This window comes from Anabas testudineus, chromosome 3 (genome assembly GCF_900324465.2).
Source record: "Anabas testudineus chromosome 3, fAnaTes1.2, whole genome shotgun sequence".
Classification (NCBI taxonomy): Eukaryota; Metazoa; Chordata; class Actinopteri; order Anabantiformes; family Anabantidae; genus Anabas; species Anabas testudineus.
In genome coordinates, this window is record NC_046612.1 from 12,273,321 (window position 1) to 12,296,123 (window position 22,803).

Genomic DNA, 22,803 nt, shown 5'->3' on the forward strand with positions numbered 1-22,803 from the left:
TATTTATTAATTTAACTCCCATACCTTTGTTTAATTCTTCACCCCTTTCATTTAATATTCATCAGTGAACTGATTTTGTTTGGTAGGTCTCAGGAGCATCTGATTTGCCCAGGATTACTGACAGTTGCGAACCTGTTTGTGTATGAGAATGCATGTATTAATGTGAAGGTGTAAAAGTGAAATGACTGAATTAGGTTCTGAAGTGGCATTCTGCACCAAAAACAAACATACAAGACACAACATTCATTTTTAAATTTGTATAGATATATACAGTATATATTCCTGCCCTCAGGTAAACTACTAATCAAAATTGCTGTTCTGACTCAGCTTAATAAGAGCTGCCAACGTTAAACATGCTTACTGTTGTATAATTGCTGTGCTACAAACTAACAAAAAAAGCTAATTGAGTAAATTCCTCACAATTATTATCAATGCATAACATAATCTATGTAGGGGCAAATAATCAAATTGCTTTTATGAGATGCTGTTCAGCCTGGGCATTTTGGGGAATTTTAAATGCTTTTACAGACAACAAATTGAAAAAATATGTTGACAATACCTTCTGCTTGAAAGCATAGAGGTCTGCAATGCATTAAAAGTTTGAATGAAAGGTTGATTTCTCCTGATGGAAAAACCCTGATAAGTTTGTTAGAAATCTTTGGTTACACTTGTGCAATAACACATTGTTTTCTTGCTCTATGCGCTCTATGATTCAGCCAGTTGAAAAATGTGGTGGATTGGGAAATGTGATTTGACAATTCGCTTCATTAGCACCGGCAAAATTCAGAAAAATAACCTTTTTTTGGAAAGCTGGCATGGTAGAGTGTACAAAGATCATATTTTAGAGAGAAACAGAGACAATAGGTTTGCATAAAATTCTGAATGGTGAAATCCTACCTAATCAATTCTAATCATTAATCTAAATACACTAAGACACAGCATTCAGTATTTAAAGACACTCAAAAGCACCACAATCGTGCTATAAAAATCAATCATCAGGATATAAAGAGTTACTCTAACAACAGCATGATGACCTGATGTGAAAAAATGACTGATGAACTAGATGCTTTAATATCATGACACCATACAGTTTCTTTCTTTTTTTAATATAGTCAGTGAGAGAAGAGTCCAAATGTGGGGTTAACAAATAATGAACCATCATTTCTGTGGTCCACTTTTAACAAAGAAAAACATACTCAGCAAATTAGAGCTTGCTTGTGGACAATCACAAGTCGGCTATTCCACCCTGATTGTGCTGATAGCTAAAATACAATAACGAATTTCATTACCCACTATTTTACCCACTTGATGTCTTTCACTACTTAAAATGTTTTATCTAAAGCTGGGGAATGTTACTGAGCAAAAGAGGCTTAGCAATTAACTGTACATTTCTTACAGAAGGGCTGTAAACTCACTGATTCACAGATGTGTTTACAATACACATCTGTGCTATTAGCATGTAATATTTTGTAAACTTGCAACAACACTGCTCATAGTGAAATTATCTGAAACATTTATACATATATACACACAACTGTTACACAGTTATGGGATGCAAGGTGTGGAGTCATAGGGAGCCATATAATAATAATTTGCCTAAATGAGAATCAACTTCTACTGATTACACCTGGCAACTTCATGATTGCTCCTAATTATACTGCTTTCTAACTAAGACATCAGCACTCACAGCCCATAGTGTAACTGCTCCATGAATTACAATACAGAAAGATAGAAAGCAAAAGTACTACAATGAACTTGTGATACTGTGGTTTATTTGTGACCTCAGCAGAAAAATAAATGCTTCAGTCTGTTCTCGACGATATCATTAAAATGTTTTCAGATTCACTTTGAGAGCACAATTGAAGTGCCAGTGTCACATGAAGGTTTTGATATCTCAAAAGCTGTTTTGGTCCAGTTTAACAGGTCAAGCTTTTGAAACTCTTCCAATGTGCTTTGGATAAATTCCAACATGTCGACTGCACCGCTGGCTTCATGTGGGGATGTTGTACATATCAAGAAATTTTGTTAGTATCCAGACTTGAACTGCATGGGTTCTCTGTGCTGGGCAACACATCAAAAGCCCCTGCCTTATGTGCTGCCTACAAGGCTGAATTTTGTCACTGGAAATGTTTTGATGATAACAGTGGGTCATATGGCCCATTAATACAGAAAAGATGACTTGCCACTGAAAACATAAAACGGCTTACAAAACAGAGCTCAGAACACAAGTTACTATTAAACTAAAAATCTATGTATCAATCAGTTCAATTGATGTTTGTTAAACTCGAGCATCCACAGTATCTGAGACAGCTGCGACAGGACTAAACCCCCTCCCCATCCATTCAGCAATGTTGTGGACATCGAAGTGGTGTGAGCTTACAAATATCTAGATGTGCACCTGGACAATAGGTTGGACTATTCAAACACGTGCAATATAATAAATGCATCTTTTCCTCCTAAGGTGGCTTAGATCATTAGACATTTGTAGGAATATGCCACAAATGTTCTATCAACCTACAGTAGCAAGTGTGCTGTTTTATGCTGCAGTTTGCTGGGGAGACAGCATAAAGCAGAAGGATGCAAGGCGGCTGGACAAATTGGTGCAAAAAGGCTGCACAGTGACTGAAATGAGGTTGGACTCACTAGAAGCTGTGGTGGAAAAAAGATAGACACCATTTTACAATACACTGACCATCCCCTACACAACATCCTGATGGACCAGAGAAGTAGCTGCAGTAAAAGACTCACCTCACTGCGTTGCAGGACTGAAAACATACATAATGATTCACATAAAACTGGAAAGGTTTACAAAGTGATTTTGAAGACTTGAGAAATTTACCAGTCTACAGTTCGGCAAGCAATCTACAAATGGAGACAGTTTGGGACTGTGGCTACTCTACCAAGAAGTGGGCGGCCAGTCAAAAGGACCCCAAGAGCAAAACAAACACTCATCAATGAGGTAAAGAAACAAAGAGGTAAAGAAACTGAGTGACAGCCAAAGTTTGAAGACTTCATTGGAACTGGTAACTGTTGAACAAACAAGGTATATGGCAGGACACCACTTACTACAAAGAACATTGCTGCATGACTGAAATTTGCCAAAGAGCACATTGACACTCCACAGCAGTATTGAAAAAATGTTTTGTGGACTGATGAAACTAAGATTGAACTATTTGGAAAGAACACACAGCAGTACATTTGTTGTAAAGATAAAACATCAACCCAATCGTAAAGTATGGTGGAGGGATTTGGGCCTGCTTTGCTGCATCAAGGCCTGGCCAGCTTGCAATGATTGGGGGGGAAGATGAATTCCCACATGTATCTAGAAATTCTTCAGCATAATATGAGAATGTCTGTATGTTCTCAGCCCCTGTTGGCATCTCTCTAGCGGTTCCAGAGAAGCTGTGTAGCCAGGGCGGCTGTGTGATGGTTCAGAGCAAACATAACCTAAACAGACTCCCAAGGTTCGACACAATACATTTCAAGTTTCTATTTGATTTTTTCCACTCAGCACAACACCTTGCTGAGAAACCACTCTAATAACTGGTAGCTCGATACTGAGAAACATTAAGTTAAAGACTTTAGCAGCTATAGTCAAATGTATTCCTGGGGCTACAGCAGGCAATGTTGAATCTTATTTGAAACTCCTGGCTAAATATAAACATAAATTCAGTAAAAGCAAACAATGTGGGCTACATAGACAGTAGATAGATAAACCTGGGCTGATAAAGAGGTATAGAAAACATTATATTTTTGATAGTGTAGTTCTCTTAGAGTCTATTAGGAATTGTAAACCAAGACAATTTCCGAGTTGAGATACAGAGATGCAGTCTTACAGTTTCCCTACACCTGTAGAGAGGTGTACAATATGATTATATTGTTAATATTGCTGCGTACAATGCTTTATACTGTTACCCACATTGTGGCCGTTAATCAGGGAGGTGAGCTCCATGGTACAAATCACAAATCTGTAGCTTAAAGCAGACATCACGAAATCTGGAAAGGAGGTGGCGTTCCACGAATTTATATGAATCTGGCATAGCCTGGAAAGACAGTTTAATAATATATAAAAAAAAGCCCTCCATAACACTAAAACTGCACATTATTCATCATTAATAGAGGAAACTAAGAATAACCCCCAGTTTCTTTTCAGACCTGTAGCCAAGCTGACAAAAAAGTCATAGTTCTGTTGGGCCTAGCATTCCCTTAACCCCCAGCAGCAATGATTTTATGAATTTCTTCACAAATAAAAATGGCGCAGATGGATCTTTACGTACAAGACATTAGTCTAGATTGCTTCTTTCTTTCTTTTCATCTTTTCATACATTTTGCTGAGCTAACTAATTCATCTAAAGCATCAACATGTCTCTGAGACCATATCACGACTAGACTGCTTTAAGATGCTTTGAGCCTTTATGGTTGCTGTAGTCAAACCTCCACTAAAAAATAATCTAATTAATTAATTTGACAATATATATATTTTTTGCCTTCTGCTTGTTTTCGCTCTTTTTTTTTTTTCTATTCTTTGCACAAACGCATACCAGTCAAGGCAGATGGCCAACCACCCTGAGCCTGGTTCTGCTCAAGGTTTGAGTTTTTCCTTAAAAAGGATTTTTGTGATTTTTTGATTTAAATAAACCGAATTGAACTAAATTGAGTTTTTCACTTTAATTTTCAGTGTGCTTGTAAACACAGCTTTTTTCATTGATGTTGATTTGGGTTTTCATTGACCTTTGTTATGTCAGTTTGTCTTGTACAAATTAAACAATGTACATTAGTAAAGATTTTCAACTTGAACTTTAATTTATTCATCAAGATCCAATGTGTGATTTATTTAGAAAATTCTCCAAGCTCTCAGGCTCACAAAGACCTAAAAAAATCAACAGGAACATCTCAAAAATGCAATGTGACCAAGATAAAAACGTCAGTTTTTTTAGTTCCTGAAAAGTTGACATTTTGGAGATACCTGTTTTTCACCAAGCAGTGATATGTACAAGTTGACAGTACGTCCCTCTGTGACAATTCACATCACATAGAAAATAAATAAATAAATAAAAATGTTGTTTGGTTGTCAGTGTCACAACATATTGGGGTAGAGTGAGCAACTCAAACACCAAAGAATAACAAGAACTGTTGCTGTAGTCAGAAAAGGATGTTCCTCAAATTCTGCTATTTCACAGTTGATGTTTTTTTATGCTTACCCTGTTTCTCTTTGGTGATGATATCCCATGATGAATTGTATGTACTGTATTTATCAAGGTGCATACTATGTGACTGTTGCAGAGTGACAGGGGGTTTAAAGCTGCTAATGTGACTGACAATCTGAAATCTCTGAAAATCACACATCTGATGGGAAGACTGTTTTGTCGCAAGAAGAGGTAACATGGCTGCTAGAGATTAGTAGGACAAAATATTGACTTGAGAGATTGCGTCTTCACACATTAGATGCACTCATGTGGTATGTATAATCTAGCTGTATATTTACTTATTTTGCTACCTACCTACCTATCAACCTGTTAATGCTTTAAAAATGGCTTGTATGGTGTACAAGAGCTCCTACAATAGGTATGCAATGAAATTCCAACGTGAAATGTTAGATATCATCTACAAAATATGTGGGAATAGAGGAGTCACAGTGCTGGACCAATTGGATTTCTACAGTATGTAGTACTTTCTGGAAACTGCAGCTCAAAAACACCACAGCAACAACAATATCAGCTTAACCCTGAAACGCTATTAATTATTGTAAACTAGATATTCAATAATCTCAACTGTTGGATTAGTTTTAGCCCCAGACTGACCCCATTAAGCAGCATCAGCAACACAGATCCGCAGTAATATTGTGTTCTCTTACACTTTATTCATTTCCAGTACCACTAGAAATGATACTTTGTCACATGCATGTTCTTTAAAGTAGCTGCATTTTAGTACAAAGGGAACAGCAGTTTTTCCTTGGGAGACCAGAAGTATTAACAATGGCTTCAACAATTACTCTAGCTATTGTTACCAAAATAGTCATTTTTTGCACTTTTAGTTTTTTTTGCATGGACAAAATACATTTCATTACGTGTGACCACATTGTGTGATAAGCTAAAGCCCAACAATAGCTTATACATACAGCATCTTTAACACTTTCAGTAAAGAGGTTAATAGACTCTACATTCTGAAAAAGAACAATAGTGCTGTATTGATTCAATATTGACCATTATTCATACTCACAGTCAGTATCAACAAACAAAAGAATAAGTGCGCAGAAAAAAACAATGTTTCATTACACTATGCACGTTTATCATCACCCTTATATCACATCCTTATTATGCAAATATACTATTATAGCCTGTATATCTCACTGTAGATGTATATCTTGCTGTATGTAGTATGTCTGTTTTTCATCCTGTACTTCTCTACTGGGCATTTTGTTGTGACAACAAACTGATGTCCTCTCCGCAGTCAGAAAAAAAAAAAAAAAAAAAAAAAACAATGAGTAAAGGTGGAAAATTAGGTTGCACACACATATTTCCCAGGAGCATGCCCTACGATTCTCTCTTTCGTTTCCACAGCTCCAATTACCAGCCTTGGTACCAATTAGTAAAATCAAGCCTTCCCTGACAGAAAACCCATGGGGTTATATGTGTCAAAAACCAGTGCTTGAGTTGAAAAAATAAAGTTGCCAAAATAAGTGTGTATCTCAGTCAAGAATAATTGGGGCAATGAGGTTAAATGTCTTTCTTCTATCTGATTTGTATTCTCTTCTGTCTCGTATTCTACACATTCAATTCTATAAACCTACCGGCAAAACTGATTTATTTCAGTGTTTTCTTGACATTTTGACACCAGATCGCATATGCACATGCATGGTTTGAAATGAATTCCTGCCTCTTCCCTATAAAAGAAAAAAAAAAAAAAACACTTACAGTATATGTGCAGTTTCCCTCCCTTGTGCTTTGTCTTCTCTCTCCCAGATTCATCTCCTCTTAAGCATCCTCTTAAGATAATGATATGGCAGCAGTATCAATCTGAACTGCACAGACAACCTACAGGCTTTGCCCAAAGCCAACATGTTTATTAGAATGCCAGGGATAACAAATGACTTAACATGCTTCCCTCTTTAATAACCCTGTACACCTATAAGATAACAATAACAGAGATGCCACACTGAGTGTTACTTAATTCAATTAAAAAAAGCGTGGACGATGAGCATGCCGTGTAAAAAGAAGTCCTTGAGGCAGTGATAAACTCCATAGTGGAACATTTCTGTGGTATTGCCAGATGGACATTTTATGTGAATCTTGTGCTTAAAGGGAAGGCTGATTCAGGGCCAGTGAAGTCTCCTTTCAGTAGATTATGATTTTTTCTTCAACAGGAGAATTGTAAATAATACATTTTGCATTTGTACCATTCATTGTCAAGTTGTGTAGAAAATTGTTTACCCATGAGCTTCTAGTGGCTACTTCTAGACTGTCTTTGGTAGTGGAAAGCCAACAGTCTAACAAGAAAGTGATATCCATTGACCGGGCCTGATTTGTTTCTCTGCTGTAAATGGATTATGTTACTGAACCAATTCAAAAGCATTGTCACCGTCATCGTCATCGTTGTAGTCATAAATCAGTAATGGAAAGATAGAAGTTCTGCACATTCTGTGCTATTCTTTGAGCGTTCTCAAAAACAAACATATTTTAAGGCTGAACATGGACAGAAACATGCCACATCTCTGGCAAAACACATAAAACAGGACTGAAAAACATTCCAAAAACAACTCACATTAATACATTTTCAACTGCTGCCCTAGTTGATTATTTACACATTGACTGCTGGTGTTAGACAAAGTACAAATCCCTGTGTTGCAGTCAGATGCTTTGTATCAGCAGCCTACAGGGTAAGATCACCACACTACTTCACTACTGAATGTTTATTATTATAAATAACATCCCACAAAGATAGTCTTTGAGACACTGACCACAAATATCACATTTTCATGTAGGAATGAAAATGAAAGTAATGACGATTATAAAAAAGACTAAAATGAACACAGCCTTTCTGCAAAGGCTTTTGTGGAGTGCAGGTGACCAGGCGCATGCCTTTTCATTTTTAGTCATAAGAAAGTGTTAGTGACTTTAATGCAAGAAACAATGTTTTAAATATTGTAACTTGGCATTCTGATTAATGGTCATCTTGACTTTCTAGGCTTTACAGTTGTTGTTGTTGTTGTTGTTGTTGAGGAAAATGTATTGGTTTGGTTTGGTTCCTGCATTTAAATCTCTTGCTCCTGTGCCCACTGTGTCCAAGCCTACACTGACTTTATCAAAATCAGAAAAAAAAAAACATATCTCATAAGTGTGTTTGCAAAACACCACTGGACAAGGCAACGGGACTACTATCACTGTAAGGAAACAAGACAGTATTTTTGTTATTTTTGTCACTAGATGCCAGAGGATTAAGACGTATAGAAGCACAAACATACTGTATACTAAAACACAACAGCTGTTTCTCACAGCTTATTTTAAGATGCATGAACTACTGACACGTGCCAGCTGCAAATAGGCTGCATATTCCTAAATGAATTGACAGGGACACAGAGGGTAACACAAATCTGTAACTGTTGCGAGGTAAAGGTCACTGATAATTAGGACACTAATTAATATGTGACCCTGCTGTCTGGCTGACATATACCACGTTAATCATGTTTAATATATACAAAGTAATCGTTCTTTCTCCCTTTCTCTGTGGCTTACAAATGAACACACATACAGTATGTGGAGACTAGGGAAAAAAGAGTTAGACATAAGCTTTTCACACAGTTTTTCATACGTTTTCCTTAAACAGCGAAAACAGGCATGGGATTTCTGACTGACTGCGCACACATTTACTTCTGTGTCTGCCTTTCTATGTTATATTCAAAGAAGTGTATCCCCATCCAAGAACCTGGGCCTCTCATGTTTTTCCTTGTTAGAGACAAAGAGGTTTTAAGACTGGAGGATTTGGCAAGCTCTGCCACTTGCAGGCAATATTTCAACCCATCCATCTAGCTAGGATAATAGAGTGTCCTTGCCTTTCAACGCCTGGAGGAGTGACCAGTTATCACAAGCCACCAGCTCTGTTGTTAATAAAACGGGATGTGTGGTTCGGGTTGCGGATGAGGATAAAAAGAAAGAACGATGGACAGATGGGTAGAGGACAAATGGGTGCATGTTATTTTCACAGACGCGTCACAAAGGTGAAGTTGATCACAATCAGCAGTCAGTTACCAAACTGGCAGGAGTTCTCTTTTAACATCATAGCTTTGGTATCTTAAGATAAATTTAGCCCCATCACATCTCTCTTCAGACCATGTAGAGAGGAGGAGAAGTGAGGAGAGGGGAGATGAGAAGAATTGGAGTGGAGAGGTGGGGCATGCGGTGTTAGGCTGATCTAGCTAATGGCCAAACTGACCTTCAGAGAAAGTCAAACAGTAAGGAGAGTAAGTAGTGTGTCATACAAAGCCACTGCAGCTTAATCCAGGTTGTTGCCATTGCTCCTGACTTGACTGCTCATTTCAGGCAGGAAGCTAGGTCTCCAAATGAAGTAGAAAAGATGTACTTAAATATAAATATGTTGTAGCTGTCTGTCAATTTAAAGCATAGCATTTGAAAGTTATAGTAATCCTTTGAACATTGCAAGCTTGTTCAAGCTTTAATTTTATTCACCACATAAACTGCTATGTAACATGCCCTCAGTGAAAATCATTTCATGAAAGGACCCAAAACCAAAGCCTCTGCACAGGTATACAACGAAGTATGCACAAGAGTAAGAGGTAAAGGCAGGGATATATAAAAACATGTCATATTTTGCCAACTAGTGAAGAGAATAACACACAGTACAAGCATTAGTGGTTCGAATTCATCTCCAATAACCAACACAATACATAAATCTGTCACATGCAAGAGTCTGTTTGAATAGGCTGAATTTATGGGTTTCATTAATTGCTCAGGATGTGTTGGACAACCGGAATCATCCATGTAATATAAGAAGCAGTGTAGATGATAACGAACAGGATAAGAGGAACAAGCAATGAAAATGTGTGTGTGGTTTGTATGTGTACCTTGCACTGCAGAGAAGGGGATTTAAAACCACTAAAATACTACTTACTTTGAGGCAGTTTGTTTTATTTAGCAATTGCTGAATATAAACAATTTATGCTTTCCCAGGGCAACAATTCTTAGTATAATTTCAATTTTTTTGGGAATCCTGTGCCATAGTATGACATGAAATTTACTATAGTGTTTTTCTCATCGTCAATACAGCATAAGTGCAAGTAGAAAGGCTGACTGAAGCATAGAAATGTATAGAGGCAATATCATTTGGAATTTTAGAATAGAGCAGAACTGCTTTCATATAAAGTAATATTGCCCCAGGCGTTTCCTCCTCTCTCTGGTTTTATCACATTTTTCCACTCTGCAGTCCATGGAGCATTTCTCTGCTATACCTGATTGAGACACAGTCTCCGGCAAACACACACAGTGACAACTCCACCTCTCTTAGGATCACTGCTGAATCTCACCTTAAAGTTTTCCTGTCAACAGAGCCTGTAAAACATGCAGCACTTTCCAAATCCAAACAAAAAGGCTTTGTTGTGGAAAACAGCTTTTTTGCACAAGGGCTACTAAGGTCCAGAAATGCATTTTCTTTTACTTCATCCATGGAAAACTATTTGCAATGTTAACAGAGGTCTGTTGCATACTGTGCTGTAAAAAAATCAAAAGCTATTATTTCTGAAATAGCCACTGTAATAAATACAAAAATAGCAGGTGATAATCTGTTTACTTGAATTTCTTTTGGAGTCATTTTATTTTTGTGCTTCAAAATGATATTGATTAGTTTATTAATCTTCTAAATATCAGGAGGTACTATGAAATGTCTGAAAAATAAATACGCTGTAACAACGTCTGGTTTCAAAATAACTCCAACTGCAAGAAAATATGTCAACTCAATGACTAATACAGTCACTAATGGGCCAATCAGTAGCAAATGATGCATCATATATACTGTATATACTTCAACAAATCTTAAACTGTCCACAGAAGAAGAAGAAGAAAAAGCTGTATCCCATTTTTTTAAGTGTTTGCAAACCAAACCTAAACCAATTTTAGGAAAACCAGGGTGGCATTACCTCAGTATTATTGCCTACTTTATTTTCAAACCCCCTAAAGTCTTCTCTCTCATCCCACCTCATACCCAAATATGATTGGGCACTCCATCATAGTCTCTCTCAAACATCCAAATACTGCCAAGATTAATAACTGCAAGTGTCTGTAGCATTTTGCTAATGTGATTTTCCAGCTTGGTCAATAAGTACATTTCACTGAGTAATACATTTACCCTATGTGTAAACCTTGTAGCTGTATTTGTCAATAGCTCATTTTCAGCTTTCACAGTGATACCTACATGGATTGTTTTTTTTTTTTTCTCAGAAGGTGGTTGCATACTCTCTCCACTGGTAACTAAGATGGCATTCAACTACAAAATATTAACTTGGTTCAGATGTTTCTTACTCACACTTGGCCCCCTTGAGTTGAGTTGGCTCAACAGCAATTTGTCAAGAACAAGAAAGCGCTCCCCAGACTTTCAGGATGTTACAACACTAGACTAGAGCGTGTTTAAAAATCCACTTATGCCTCTTGAAAGCAAAATGTAAGCATTAGTCGCTTGTTACTTTTTACCACTAAAAAGAAAGCACTGTAGCTGAAATATATTCCTAAGTTGAAGAGTCATTTAATTTGTTAAGGTTATTTATCACGGATCATTTTAGAAGAATGCAGAAAATCTTTGTGGTAATATAGCACTGCCAACATTTTAATACATTTCTAACCTCCAAGACAATAGCAATAGATATATTTGGCATTAAATAATATTGATCTGTGTGAGTCTATGGACCACAGAGTGAAAAAAAAACAATAAATCAATGACACATATTCACTCTACAAGGTGACTTTTACAGTTTCTTAATGCATTTCGTAATGTGTTTATCCTGCACATCCACTGTGTGTTTTGACTACTTACACATGATACACTCAAACTTCAATTCTTATCCACATGATTTTTGCACAAGATTAAATAATTCATGATTGAAGAAGATGTCTGTGGGCAAACTACTGCTCAACAGTAATCCAAGACAATCAACCAATCATAGGAGGGAATCGTTTCAGCCAGCTGTGCCTTTTCACGTTAGTTCTTGCTCCCTCCCTGACCATACAACAACTCCCTGATGCACTGCAAATGACAGAGGAAAGGAAATTATCGAACACCAATACAATAAAGCTGTCTGGTAACTTAATAGGGCCGCTGAGTAGAGGAACTGTGGCCATCTTGCTTTGAGGCGATAATGAGAATCATCATTCCCGCTTGGGCTGGAAGAAAGCAGCCTCTTCTGTGGCGATGGGGTGTGCATGTGTATGCATTTGTGAATGTTTCTCCGTGCGCATGCGTGTATGCCTGTTTGTCTTTGAGCGTCTTTAGCCCAGCGAGGCCCAATAAGCAAACAGCACAGTGCCTTAACGAAGCCAGAGAGATAGCCGATTGAACCCAACTTGAGAGAGATCTCTGAGAAATTCTGTTCATTAAATCAGGCTAAAGCCCAAATATTGACTTTCTAAGCTTTAGGGAAACACAAAACATAGACTGTCCCATATATCATATTAATTTTTTTTCTAAAATGTATATGTTTGGGGAATATGTCTCAGGTTGGTAAAAGAAAGCTCTCTTGCAAGATAAAAGTAACATTTGTTAATGGATTGGAATTCATTCTGATCTAATAAGACAAGCTGCAATGACACACATTTTTTATTTTACAAGTGATGCTGTGCTACTGTACCACTGGACTAGTACTCATGAGAATCATTCATCAAACTTTAAATAAAGGGCAATTTTCTCATTTATTTAAATTACTAGAGAGGTTTCCATTTGTTAAAATCATACAAATTCAAGAGAACCGTCTCCAAGCATCTTTGTGGACATTAAAGAAGATCCTGAGGGATATCATCTGAGATATTAACGTGTTGCGCTACTGCATCTGTAGTTCCTGATAAGCGTTTTGATGTATTGTATAAGACTGGAGAGTGAAAGAAAGAGAGAAGTGGAGAGAAAAATAATGTTAACACACAATTTTCTCAACTCTCCAGCGTAGATCAGGCTGGTTGTGGAGCATTTCAGTAAGAGAGTGCAGTGCCTGCTTTTACTCTGTGCCCAGTACTGTAAGTTGGAAGTTTAACATAGTTAAACATGGCCCGAGGAGAATATATGTGATTGTGTGGAGGGGCGAGAGAAGGTGGCAAGCATAAGTCAAAAGGCATCTTGCGCTTGCAGCCATGGATGTATTAAGAAGTATTTAAACATGGCAATAAATTCATTGTAAATAAAACTGCTCACGAACAACACACACACAGAAAGAAATTTTAAATAGCTTCCAGTGTGCTGATGAATTCATTCCACATATTACCTGTTGCACAGACTGATGTCACTACAGTAACAACAGTGCACAGCACAGTGCTACAACTGGGAATTTCATCCCAGCCCGTAGCACTTTGGGTAGGAGGGACAACACCTGTGTTTACATTATACTGGTACCTCGATCTTGTTAGTTTTCCCCATTTGCCGATGGTGAACCCAAGGGTGCATGGTTGATAAATGTTTAATGTAAGCAAAAAATGACTCACCATACATTTTTGAAAAACGGTTTTCTCTTGTTGTCAAAGTAAGAGATAATGTTAAATGCCCTGATCAGTACTTTGTAAGCTATAATTGCATATATAAGCAAGTTTTTACATTTTTATGTTAAATTAACAACCCCTGTTCGATATGTTTGCCCTTATTTGTTCTATATTCTACAAACTCAGCCATAGTTCACAAAACATAAGAGAAGCAACAGTATAAAATATGCTTCAAATGAAGAGACCCTCACGTGGCTGACACATATGAGCTCTACTGACAATGAATTCTTGAAGTCTTGCAAATCAATAATTCTCACTAATGCCTGAGCAAAGACCTTGAACTGAGTAAAAGAAACCTCAGAGTTCAAGTTTTCCAGTGGGATACTGCCTGCATACAATGCAGAAATAATGAAGAATGGATAAATAGCTGAACAGATAGATACATAGATATTCCAACAGACAGATAAAAAGATCCAATAGATGGAGAAGCTTCTGCAGAAGGCTCTCCAACAACGTATGATACGCATTATAGCAAATTATTCCTGCATTATGACAGGGCAAAAATAAATAAACTTGACAGTGTCATTTAGAATTGAAGCAAAATATAGTGAGACTTGTGGTTTAGAAAATACACCCCATCTTGATATACTGTAGTTGATAACAGAGTAAGAAAAACTGACATCATTAAGATTCACCACTGTGCAAGCACAGCAACATAAGCAAACCTTCCCCAACCCCCAGATGACTATCAAGCACTGTGTTTTCTAAGCATGGAGGTAATGAGACAAATACTTATTACTCAAATAAAAATGGTCTGAATATTAGCATCACATTAGGCCCTGAATTTAATGATGTTGTAAGTACAATATGTCACAGTAACCAAGAGGCAAAAAATGAAGGAAGCAGAGTCTGTTTCAGTGCAGGGTCTCACGTTTAAGCATGAATCAGGCCATGAATGAGGAAATGATAGTGAAGCTAACAAATCAGAACTTAGCTTAGCATGCCATTATATCATTTGAGGTTATTAAAAGCAATGACTTGTGTTAAATGAATCTGTGGTGACCGTTCAGTGAGAAATGGTGGCATCAGTACTCACTAAAGGGGTGCAAGGGGTCCAATATTCAGGGTTCAGCTCGGCTCGTGGACGAAGGTCCAGATATTCAGGATTCAGTTCAGTTCGGGCACGAGTTAATGTTCCCTTCGTGGAAGATTGAAAAAAAAAAAAAAAGTTTGTTAGAACTGTTTGTTTCGGTGTTGGTTTGTTGGTCATGTATATAGATGCCTTATCACTTTAAAGAGTTCACAAATCTAAATATGCTTCACTCCACTACAAAGAAGAGGAGTAAACACAATAACAATTAGACTGCTTAAAAAGTCATCACTTTTCTTAAACCTGTTTTATTGCCCTCAAATGAGCTTGATAGTTGACTGTCTTTACTTTATAGCATAAGATATACCATTAGCAAAAACTATTAACCATAATGACTATTCACCATAGAGCAATTAAAAACACCAATTCAACATTCCATGATGAATTTTCAACAAGAATTCCTGCAAAATAAACAGCAAATTATATTTCAAATGAGGTTAGAAACCAGTTTTCCAGTCCTGAGGCCCTATGGTCTAAATGACAGGCCAGTGGAACGGACTGAATCTGTTGGGCCCCATGAGGTCTATGATGTATACTGTAATTATCTGCTGATTCTCAAAATGGCTGTGTGTAATGAGGCTAGGCTGCATGAAGCCTGAGGCATAAATCACTGTCTTTAACACAACTTCCAGATGACCAACAACAACACAGAACAGAAGCAGAGAGAAAGGAGGGACCGGGTTATCTGGGCAGCAGCACTATATAGCAGCCAACTTGTGCTTATCGCCAAAGCCCATATTGTTAACCAAACTTGCTTATTTAAAACTGTTTTTTTATAGTCCTGTGCTTGTACTTATTCTCAGGTATTCATCTGTTTGAGTACCTACATATTAAGTGCTCACAGCTTTATTTAGCTCTACAACACTGTGGGACTTCATTGATGCTGTGTTAAGCTAAACTATGTTGAATGGCAACATGCCAGTCAGTCAGTTTGTCAGACTGTCTGCTGTCATTGGCATGAAACAGGTTCTATAGTCTGACTCACACACACAAACACAAGGAAATAAACAGCTACCACCCCCATCACAGCCACCACAGACACATATTTGAATATAAAGTCAGTTCTATGTATGCCAGGAGCAAAATAGACAGTATACAGAATTGGGTTAATGGTAACATACTATACAATACAACCATGGTTACATATCTTAACAGTCTCCAAAGAAAGCAAGTATAATAAACTATTAGGCAAATACTCCATCCTTGTTTGGAAAATTGTCAACAAACATTAACAAGGAGTTAAAATGTCCACAATAAAACTCATCTTGAATTTCAGTGTCCATGTATCTCTGTAGATTTGTTGTTACCCTACTGAGTAGAAATAGATGACATTAAAAATGCATGAAAAGGTTTGACTTTACAGTTGTGATGAGGTAATCCAAACAACAAAATACAGTTACCTTTGCTAATACAAAAGCACCACATACATAAAGGAATCTCAGCACATACAAAATAATGTATAAAAAAAACAGAGAAACAGTGTTTGTTTGTGCATTCAAAGTATAAATTAGTATAACTCCCAATCTCAGTTACTGAATAAAACAAGTCAGAGATAGACTTTTTCCTCATTAATTTTACCCCCCATTTCTAACTTCTGCCTCTTGTAAGACAGTGCTCTTGTTGTGTAGTCTGTAAAAACAGTGAATATAAGATTTCAGTTAATTAGAAATATGCTGTAGTTCTCAAATAAGAACATGACTAACAGGTTCAACTAAGCTTTGCTTAAGTAGGATTTTAAAACTTTTATATTTGGAAACTACAAAAAGGGAGGCAGAGTATTTAGTGTGTCATTTGTAAGGTTGTTTACCTCAAAAACATAGTAAAATATGTGTATTTGTATAATATCATCCCAGCTTTAAAACATGTTCAAATTCAAACTAATCAGACATGACATAAATCTACACTAATACAGAGCAACTTCTACTTCTTTACTCAGTGTACACTGTTATGTGACCAGGATGACATCTGTCGCTGAAGACATCTGAGTCGCAGTTCAGAAGATGGCTGTGAAACAAAAGTTCATTTATTTGACCGTATTTATACCACCAAACATAGGACATACCATGTTTTGTGTTATATCTCCCATATTTTAGGTAAGTAAAAGTACTGAAACATAAGACTCACATGGGTTTCTTCTTACGCCAGGGTTTTACCCGTGAAAACTCCACTCACGTGTTGCTGCGCAGCAACAATTGCAGAACGGTTGCATCCATCCGCCCTTCACACTCATCTATGTAAACTTACAATGATATTAACGTTAGCTTTAGTATTAGCTAAATCACAATTAGCTCACCAAATTCACTGAGCAGAGGTGACTAGAGTACTCTGCTGGCTCTCTGATGAGGTAACACTCCGCTGAACCTTGGGTGATTAAAGTTCGGTTCCCCAAACCCGAGTTGGCTATTAGTACCACGGCCTGGTAAAACTGATGATGCTTGAAAATTCTGCTGATATTCTTACTGGGGAAAACTGCAGTTGTATTTACATATTACTTACAGTTTACTGTGTAAAATCAATACTCTACTACTCAAAATGTGCTGTGACAATTTTAAGTTTATTTCACAACAATTTCCCCTCACAAATTTCTTCCAATTACCGGAGGAGACAAGGGAAATAGGTGAAAACTGGCAGAGTGATACTTTATCTCGTTACGCATCTTCTTAATACATTCCACTTGTCTGTCACTCTAATTAATGGCATCTCCATAAAGCGCCCAGAAAGTGAGATTATTTATTAGTACCTAGCCATTTATCACCAGTGTGATAAGTGACATACAGAGGGAAGTGAGAGTTGGCAACATTATAATTGATCATTTTTCACTCCACAGTGTCAGAATGATCATGGTAAATACTTGGTTGCAGTGCGTGATATTGTCAATGCTGACAACCAAAAATAAGGAGCATGAATAAAACAAGTTATTGCGATGGAGTGAGTGCTGTCAGTTAAATTAGGCTTCAGTACACTTTCTATGACATGAAATGGCAAATGTGGCACATTGTGGTTACAAATGTTACGTCAAAAGACAAACAGATCATTAAAGTTGTGTGAGCATAAAAAAAAATGAGGAGTCTACTTTTTTTTTTCTGCTTTGTGCAGCCCCTAATGGAGCACACGTTTCCTCCTTATTTAGCCTACCCAAAAATAAACATTAAAATGGATATGTGGACGCACTGTCAGGACTACCGTTGGGTAATTGAATGTACGGTGTAAAAACAAATTAAATGACATGTTTGGTGCCAGATAGATTGGTAAATGTGTTGTAGGTGATTTGGGTTTTGGGGACTAGAAATTATTTGTTTTCCAATTTAATTGAACCAGGAGAGAGGCTGAAGAGACTAAGGGTGGCATGATTGATGGAGAGTGCCACACTGAAAGAACCCCAGCAATTTACAATGCTGTTGAGAGAACAGTTCCTTTACAAATGGAGACCAGCATCAGAGAGAAAAGAAACTTGCTTTGCACCATAATGCAAGTTTAGTCTAATAACCAATGCAACTGACTCCCGGTCATTTTTGCTGCTGTAGCTTGTCGCAAAACTGTGCTGAAATACAAGTTGAGGAATACATTTTCATTTAGTGTGGGTGGGACTGGCATCTGTCGTGACCAGTTACATCACAACAGTCTGGACAAAAAAAAGTCCCTCCCAAGATGAAACTGGTTTCCTTGTGTGGGAGTAGTAGCATCATGACAAGTGAATTTGTGGCACCTTATATTCACGTGGGAGTATATACAGCAACACATTTGCGTATTGCATCCTTCATGTCTTGCAGAAACCATTGCTAAATTCAACTACAGGTTAAATCATATTAGAAAACAAGACTTCCACGACTGGTGGTGAACAGCAGGGATAGTCTGACAACTGGAAGGGGCGACCACTAGTTATTTCCTGACATCTTCGGAGGGTGTTGACACATCCAGAGTTCTCATTTCACACATCCGTGTGCACAGTCTTTCCTGGACAAAAATAATTAATGTACACATGCTTTTTTTCCATATTATGTTAAATAAAAAATATCTTACTTCATGGGTTGGCCAATATGCAACAATGATAGTCCACATTTTTTATAAGAACTTAAAAAAGTAGAACTCCTGACCCATTGCCCTATGTGCTGCTTTTACCACTGTAAAGTCAGTCACCAACCCACAACAGAGCACAGGTAGGCAGATGCTAAAGAATGCTATGAACTATTATAAAAACTATTATAAAATTAGAGCCCTGTGTATTTTTTTAAAACAGTGTTTACTTACTTTACTATTTCTGCGTCTATTTCTACGATACAAGCACTAAGCACTTGTATCGTACAGAAGCATTGGACATGGGAGCTGTTTAAGTGTGCTGCACTTAGAAGTTTGGAGCCTGAAGCAGATAACCACGTAATGAACAGTAGCTGATTATTCAGTTCAGTTACAGTCAAAAAGCTCATCTTAGTCATAAACAACTTTTGATCACACTTGTGGCTGTGAATAAAATGAACTTTTATGACCAACATGTAAAGGTAGGAATAACAACATATTGCTGAAAGTCTCCGTGGACCTGTGAAGCTGCTCTGTTGGATTTGTCTGTACACCGAGGGCTGAGGAGATGAGTTTCATTATGGGAATAAAACACACTTTAATTAGCTTTTACCACTACTCTAGGCCTGCCAAGCCTTCCCAGTCACAGCAGACCTTTCGTTATGTTTAATTACCTTGGAGATACCACTGTATGTACTCTTCCTCGACATCACAAGACAATGTTCGCTTCTCAACAAGTGTGAGTGTGTACTGCTAATGAAAGAACATGAAGTTTATCTTTTGACTAGTAGTAAGACTCAAAAGAAGAAAATACTTTCCATGTTATATAGCTGACTCATTTGGGCAGCTCTTTTGATGTTTTTTTTTTTTTTTTGCCGCTATGTTTTCACAACAAATATCTACACAGTTAATATGTTATGTAGATAAAAACTATTGGTAAAATATATTATTTAAAACTTTTTCCATGAGACAGACGGATGGCAAAAACAGGCAGTTGGAGATTATAGTAGCCTGAAAACAGATGATATATAACAGTGAGCATATTCCACTAATAGTTGTGTTAATAGTTAACACTTAAACCACAGTAAAATCAATTACATCGTCATCTGACTCTTCTCTGGAAATGGACCAGATATGGGTTAATATATTATAGCCATAATCGCCCCGTGCTGGCACGTCTGTCTCCTTCTTAGCAGCCTGCTGACTTACAGTTGTAGCCGTAGTGATGCAAATGAGCCCATAAAGTGGCCCTGTGTGGGTAATCCCCCTCTGGACATCAGATGGCGATCAGCTGAGAAGCACAGTCTGTTTGTTTCCCAATCCAATCCCTATTTCAGAGCAAATAATTTGATTTTGTGTGTTTTTTGTTTGTTTGTTTTTGTGTGTGTGTGTGTGTGTGTGTGTGTGTGTGTGTTGTTGTTGTTTTTTTTTGACTCCCTCACTGAACAATAAAATAATAAAAATGAATGGAATGTACAACAGTGGTGGGGGTGGAGGATTGTGCAGTTTGGAACAGCAATAGTGTGCAATACAAAGGAAAATGGAAGACACTGGTGTTGATTAGAAAATGAGAGCGCACAATGGCGTGCTCCTAACTTATTTACATTAAGCTGTTGAGATGGCTGGGCGAGAAAATCTTTGATTATTATTTTTTTGATTTGCAAAGCAATGCTGTGATTGGCTCTCCCTTTGGTGGCGGCATTAAACTTTATGTTTATGGGTCCCAGTGTTAAGCCCATTTCCACGCTCCCCATTCCACACGCTAAGTATTGACATTCCATTTAAGCTGACGACAGTGAGGAGGGTTTTTTATGACAGAAATGTAATGGAAATGCATGCAGCGCATATTGCAGTAAAAAATATCACCCAATTACAAGGACATCTTTGCATAGTTGCAGACTAAAGAGGATATGCATGATGCACCTCTGCTTTGTTCAGAAAGAACAAAGGAAGAGGGATTTATCTCAGCCCTCCGCCCCTCCACTCCCTCTGCTTTATTAAAACACATACTAAAAGAATATTCTCCAATGAAAAGCCTACTGTGAATATGTGTATGTGCTGGCAAAAATTAATGTAGAGATTATTTTTGATATGATAATTAATTACAAAAATTTAAAAGTGCTCCTGCTACTTGGAAATTAGCACAGACATGACATCTAAAAGTGTGCTTGGAGAGAGGGAAAAATAAATGTAATACTGCGCATTGTTAACATGGTTATTCAATGAAGGTGCTCTCTGAGTGAATGGAAAACAAATTAGGTTAAAGTCTTGTGACAAGATAAATAAAATCTTGATCAATTAAGGAGTTGAAAAAGGCGGCAGTCTGGAACTCAATGGAGGCAGTCTTGCTGTTACAGTTTGATTCTTCAGCCACAAAGAAGCATTGATTCTCCCTGGCACCCTGTCCTTGTCATTACAGTCGATGCTGAGGCCAGCCCAAACCATTCTCAACAACCGCTAATGGTTTCAAGGAATTCAGCTGGACGTGGCAGAATTCTGATAAGCAGATTTGATGAATTTGGAGTGCCGGGACGAGAAGGCAGAAGGCTGCAGGTCGTCCAGAGAACACGGTGAATGCATTAACGGAACAATTCGCTGCCATTACTGCACGGTTGGAATTACTTGTGTTTTAAGATGGTGAAATGAGATCGAGGTGATGGTGAGGTCAGCTTTTCTGATGAAACAGGTTGCGATTGCAGTAATTGTAAACTGCACGAACAAACATTTCATCTGTTTTAAAAGCAGTTTCCAGCCAATTAACTACCAAAACCAATATGACATTCACGTGCAGTGAGAGACCTTTTTTTTTTTTGTTCCTATTTCTTATTTTTCTCCTCAGCCTTTCATTTATCCTGTAAAAGCACCTTTCATCTCTCAAGAGTAGGACTTCATCTCACTGGGCGTCTGCCTGAGCCTCTGGCCCCAGAATAGTCCACAGCATCGTCCCGAAGGAGGCATGTACAAAAGATGAGGAAAGTTGTTGCAGAGCAGCGGTTTTAGTTGAGATCAGATGAGTTTCCAGTGGTCACTCTGTCTGATCTTCATTTCAGACAGTAGTTTGTGCTCATCCCTCTTGAAGGAACAGTAGATATTTGCATAAATAAACCTCTAGGTATTTTTTTTTAACTGTCCTGTAGATACATGTTTTTTCTAATTATCTGTTTCACTGTAGTATTTGAGCTTTACTGTTTGTTTTCTGCAAAAATAATCAAGATTTCAAGGTTGCATCGAAATTTCAGTGCAGTGACATGAGGCACGTGGAAATGGGACTGAATGGAAGGGTGTCATTCAGTGTAATTCCTACTGTGCACTGGGCAGAAATGTACCCATAGAGGAATTTGTACATAACTGTCAATTAAATAAACATTTTGAATAGTATCTGGTCTTTGAGTTCATTGGTGTTAATCAAGTTGAGAAGACAGGCGTTGACTCGCAAGAATTGGCTGACAGAAGATTGATCGAAATACAAACTTGTGTTTAAGTGTCAATGAAGAAAGCGACAGCTGTTTTATACCTGTATAGTTTCACGACCATCCTTACCCAACACAGACGTTTTTCCTCTGTCTCCTGAATTTCTCTATCTGCCTCTGTCTTTGTTTCTCTATCTGCTCAAAAGTTCTCTGTTGATTTCGGGACTGCTGCTCTGCTTCAAAAGAGCTCGGTGAACTGAAGAAGCTGTTGCAGTAAAAGTGCCGCGTTTAAGTCAACTGAACATTCTCCCTCGAGATTGAGCAGTGCTTTCACCCATATGAGTCCAATTTCTAAAGCATATGCCCACCTTCAGATGCATGCACAGCCACGCTATTAAATCTAACACTGGACAATGAGGGGTAGAATAGTTGTAAGAATTTAAAGTAGCCTAAATCCATGATATCCAATTTGTGTATATGGGTTATAAAGTAAAAGGCAGTTGCCTGCTATGCAGTAGGAGCTCAGAATGAGGGACATTATTCTCTA

The 22,803-nt window shown here is 37.7% G+C and overlaps 1 protein-coding gene across 1 annotated transcript in view; it reads right to left on the bottom strand.

The window, feature by feature from the left end:
* The window catches only part of LOC113174013 (protocadherin-9), a 172,255-nt gene that overhangs the window by 110,962 nt on the left and 38,490 nt on the right, over nt 1-22,803 (bottom strand). The window contains exon 3 of the mRNA XM_026377640.1: nt 14,779-14,880. Within this exon, the coding sequence (XP_026233425.1) occupies nt 14,779-14,880 (102 nt within the window). The remainder of the gene's footprint in view (nt 1-14,778; nt 14,881-22,803) is intronic.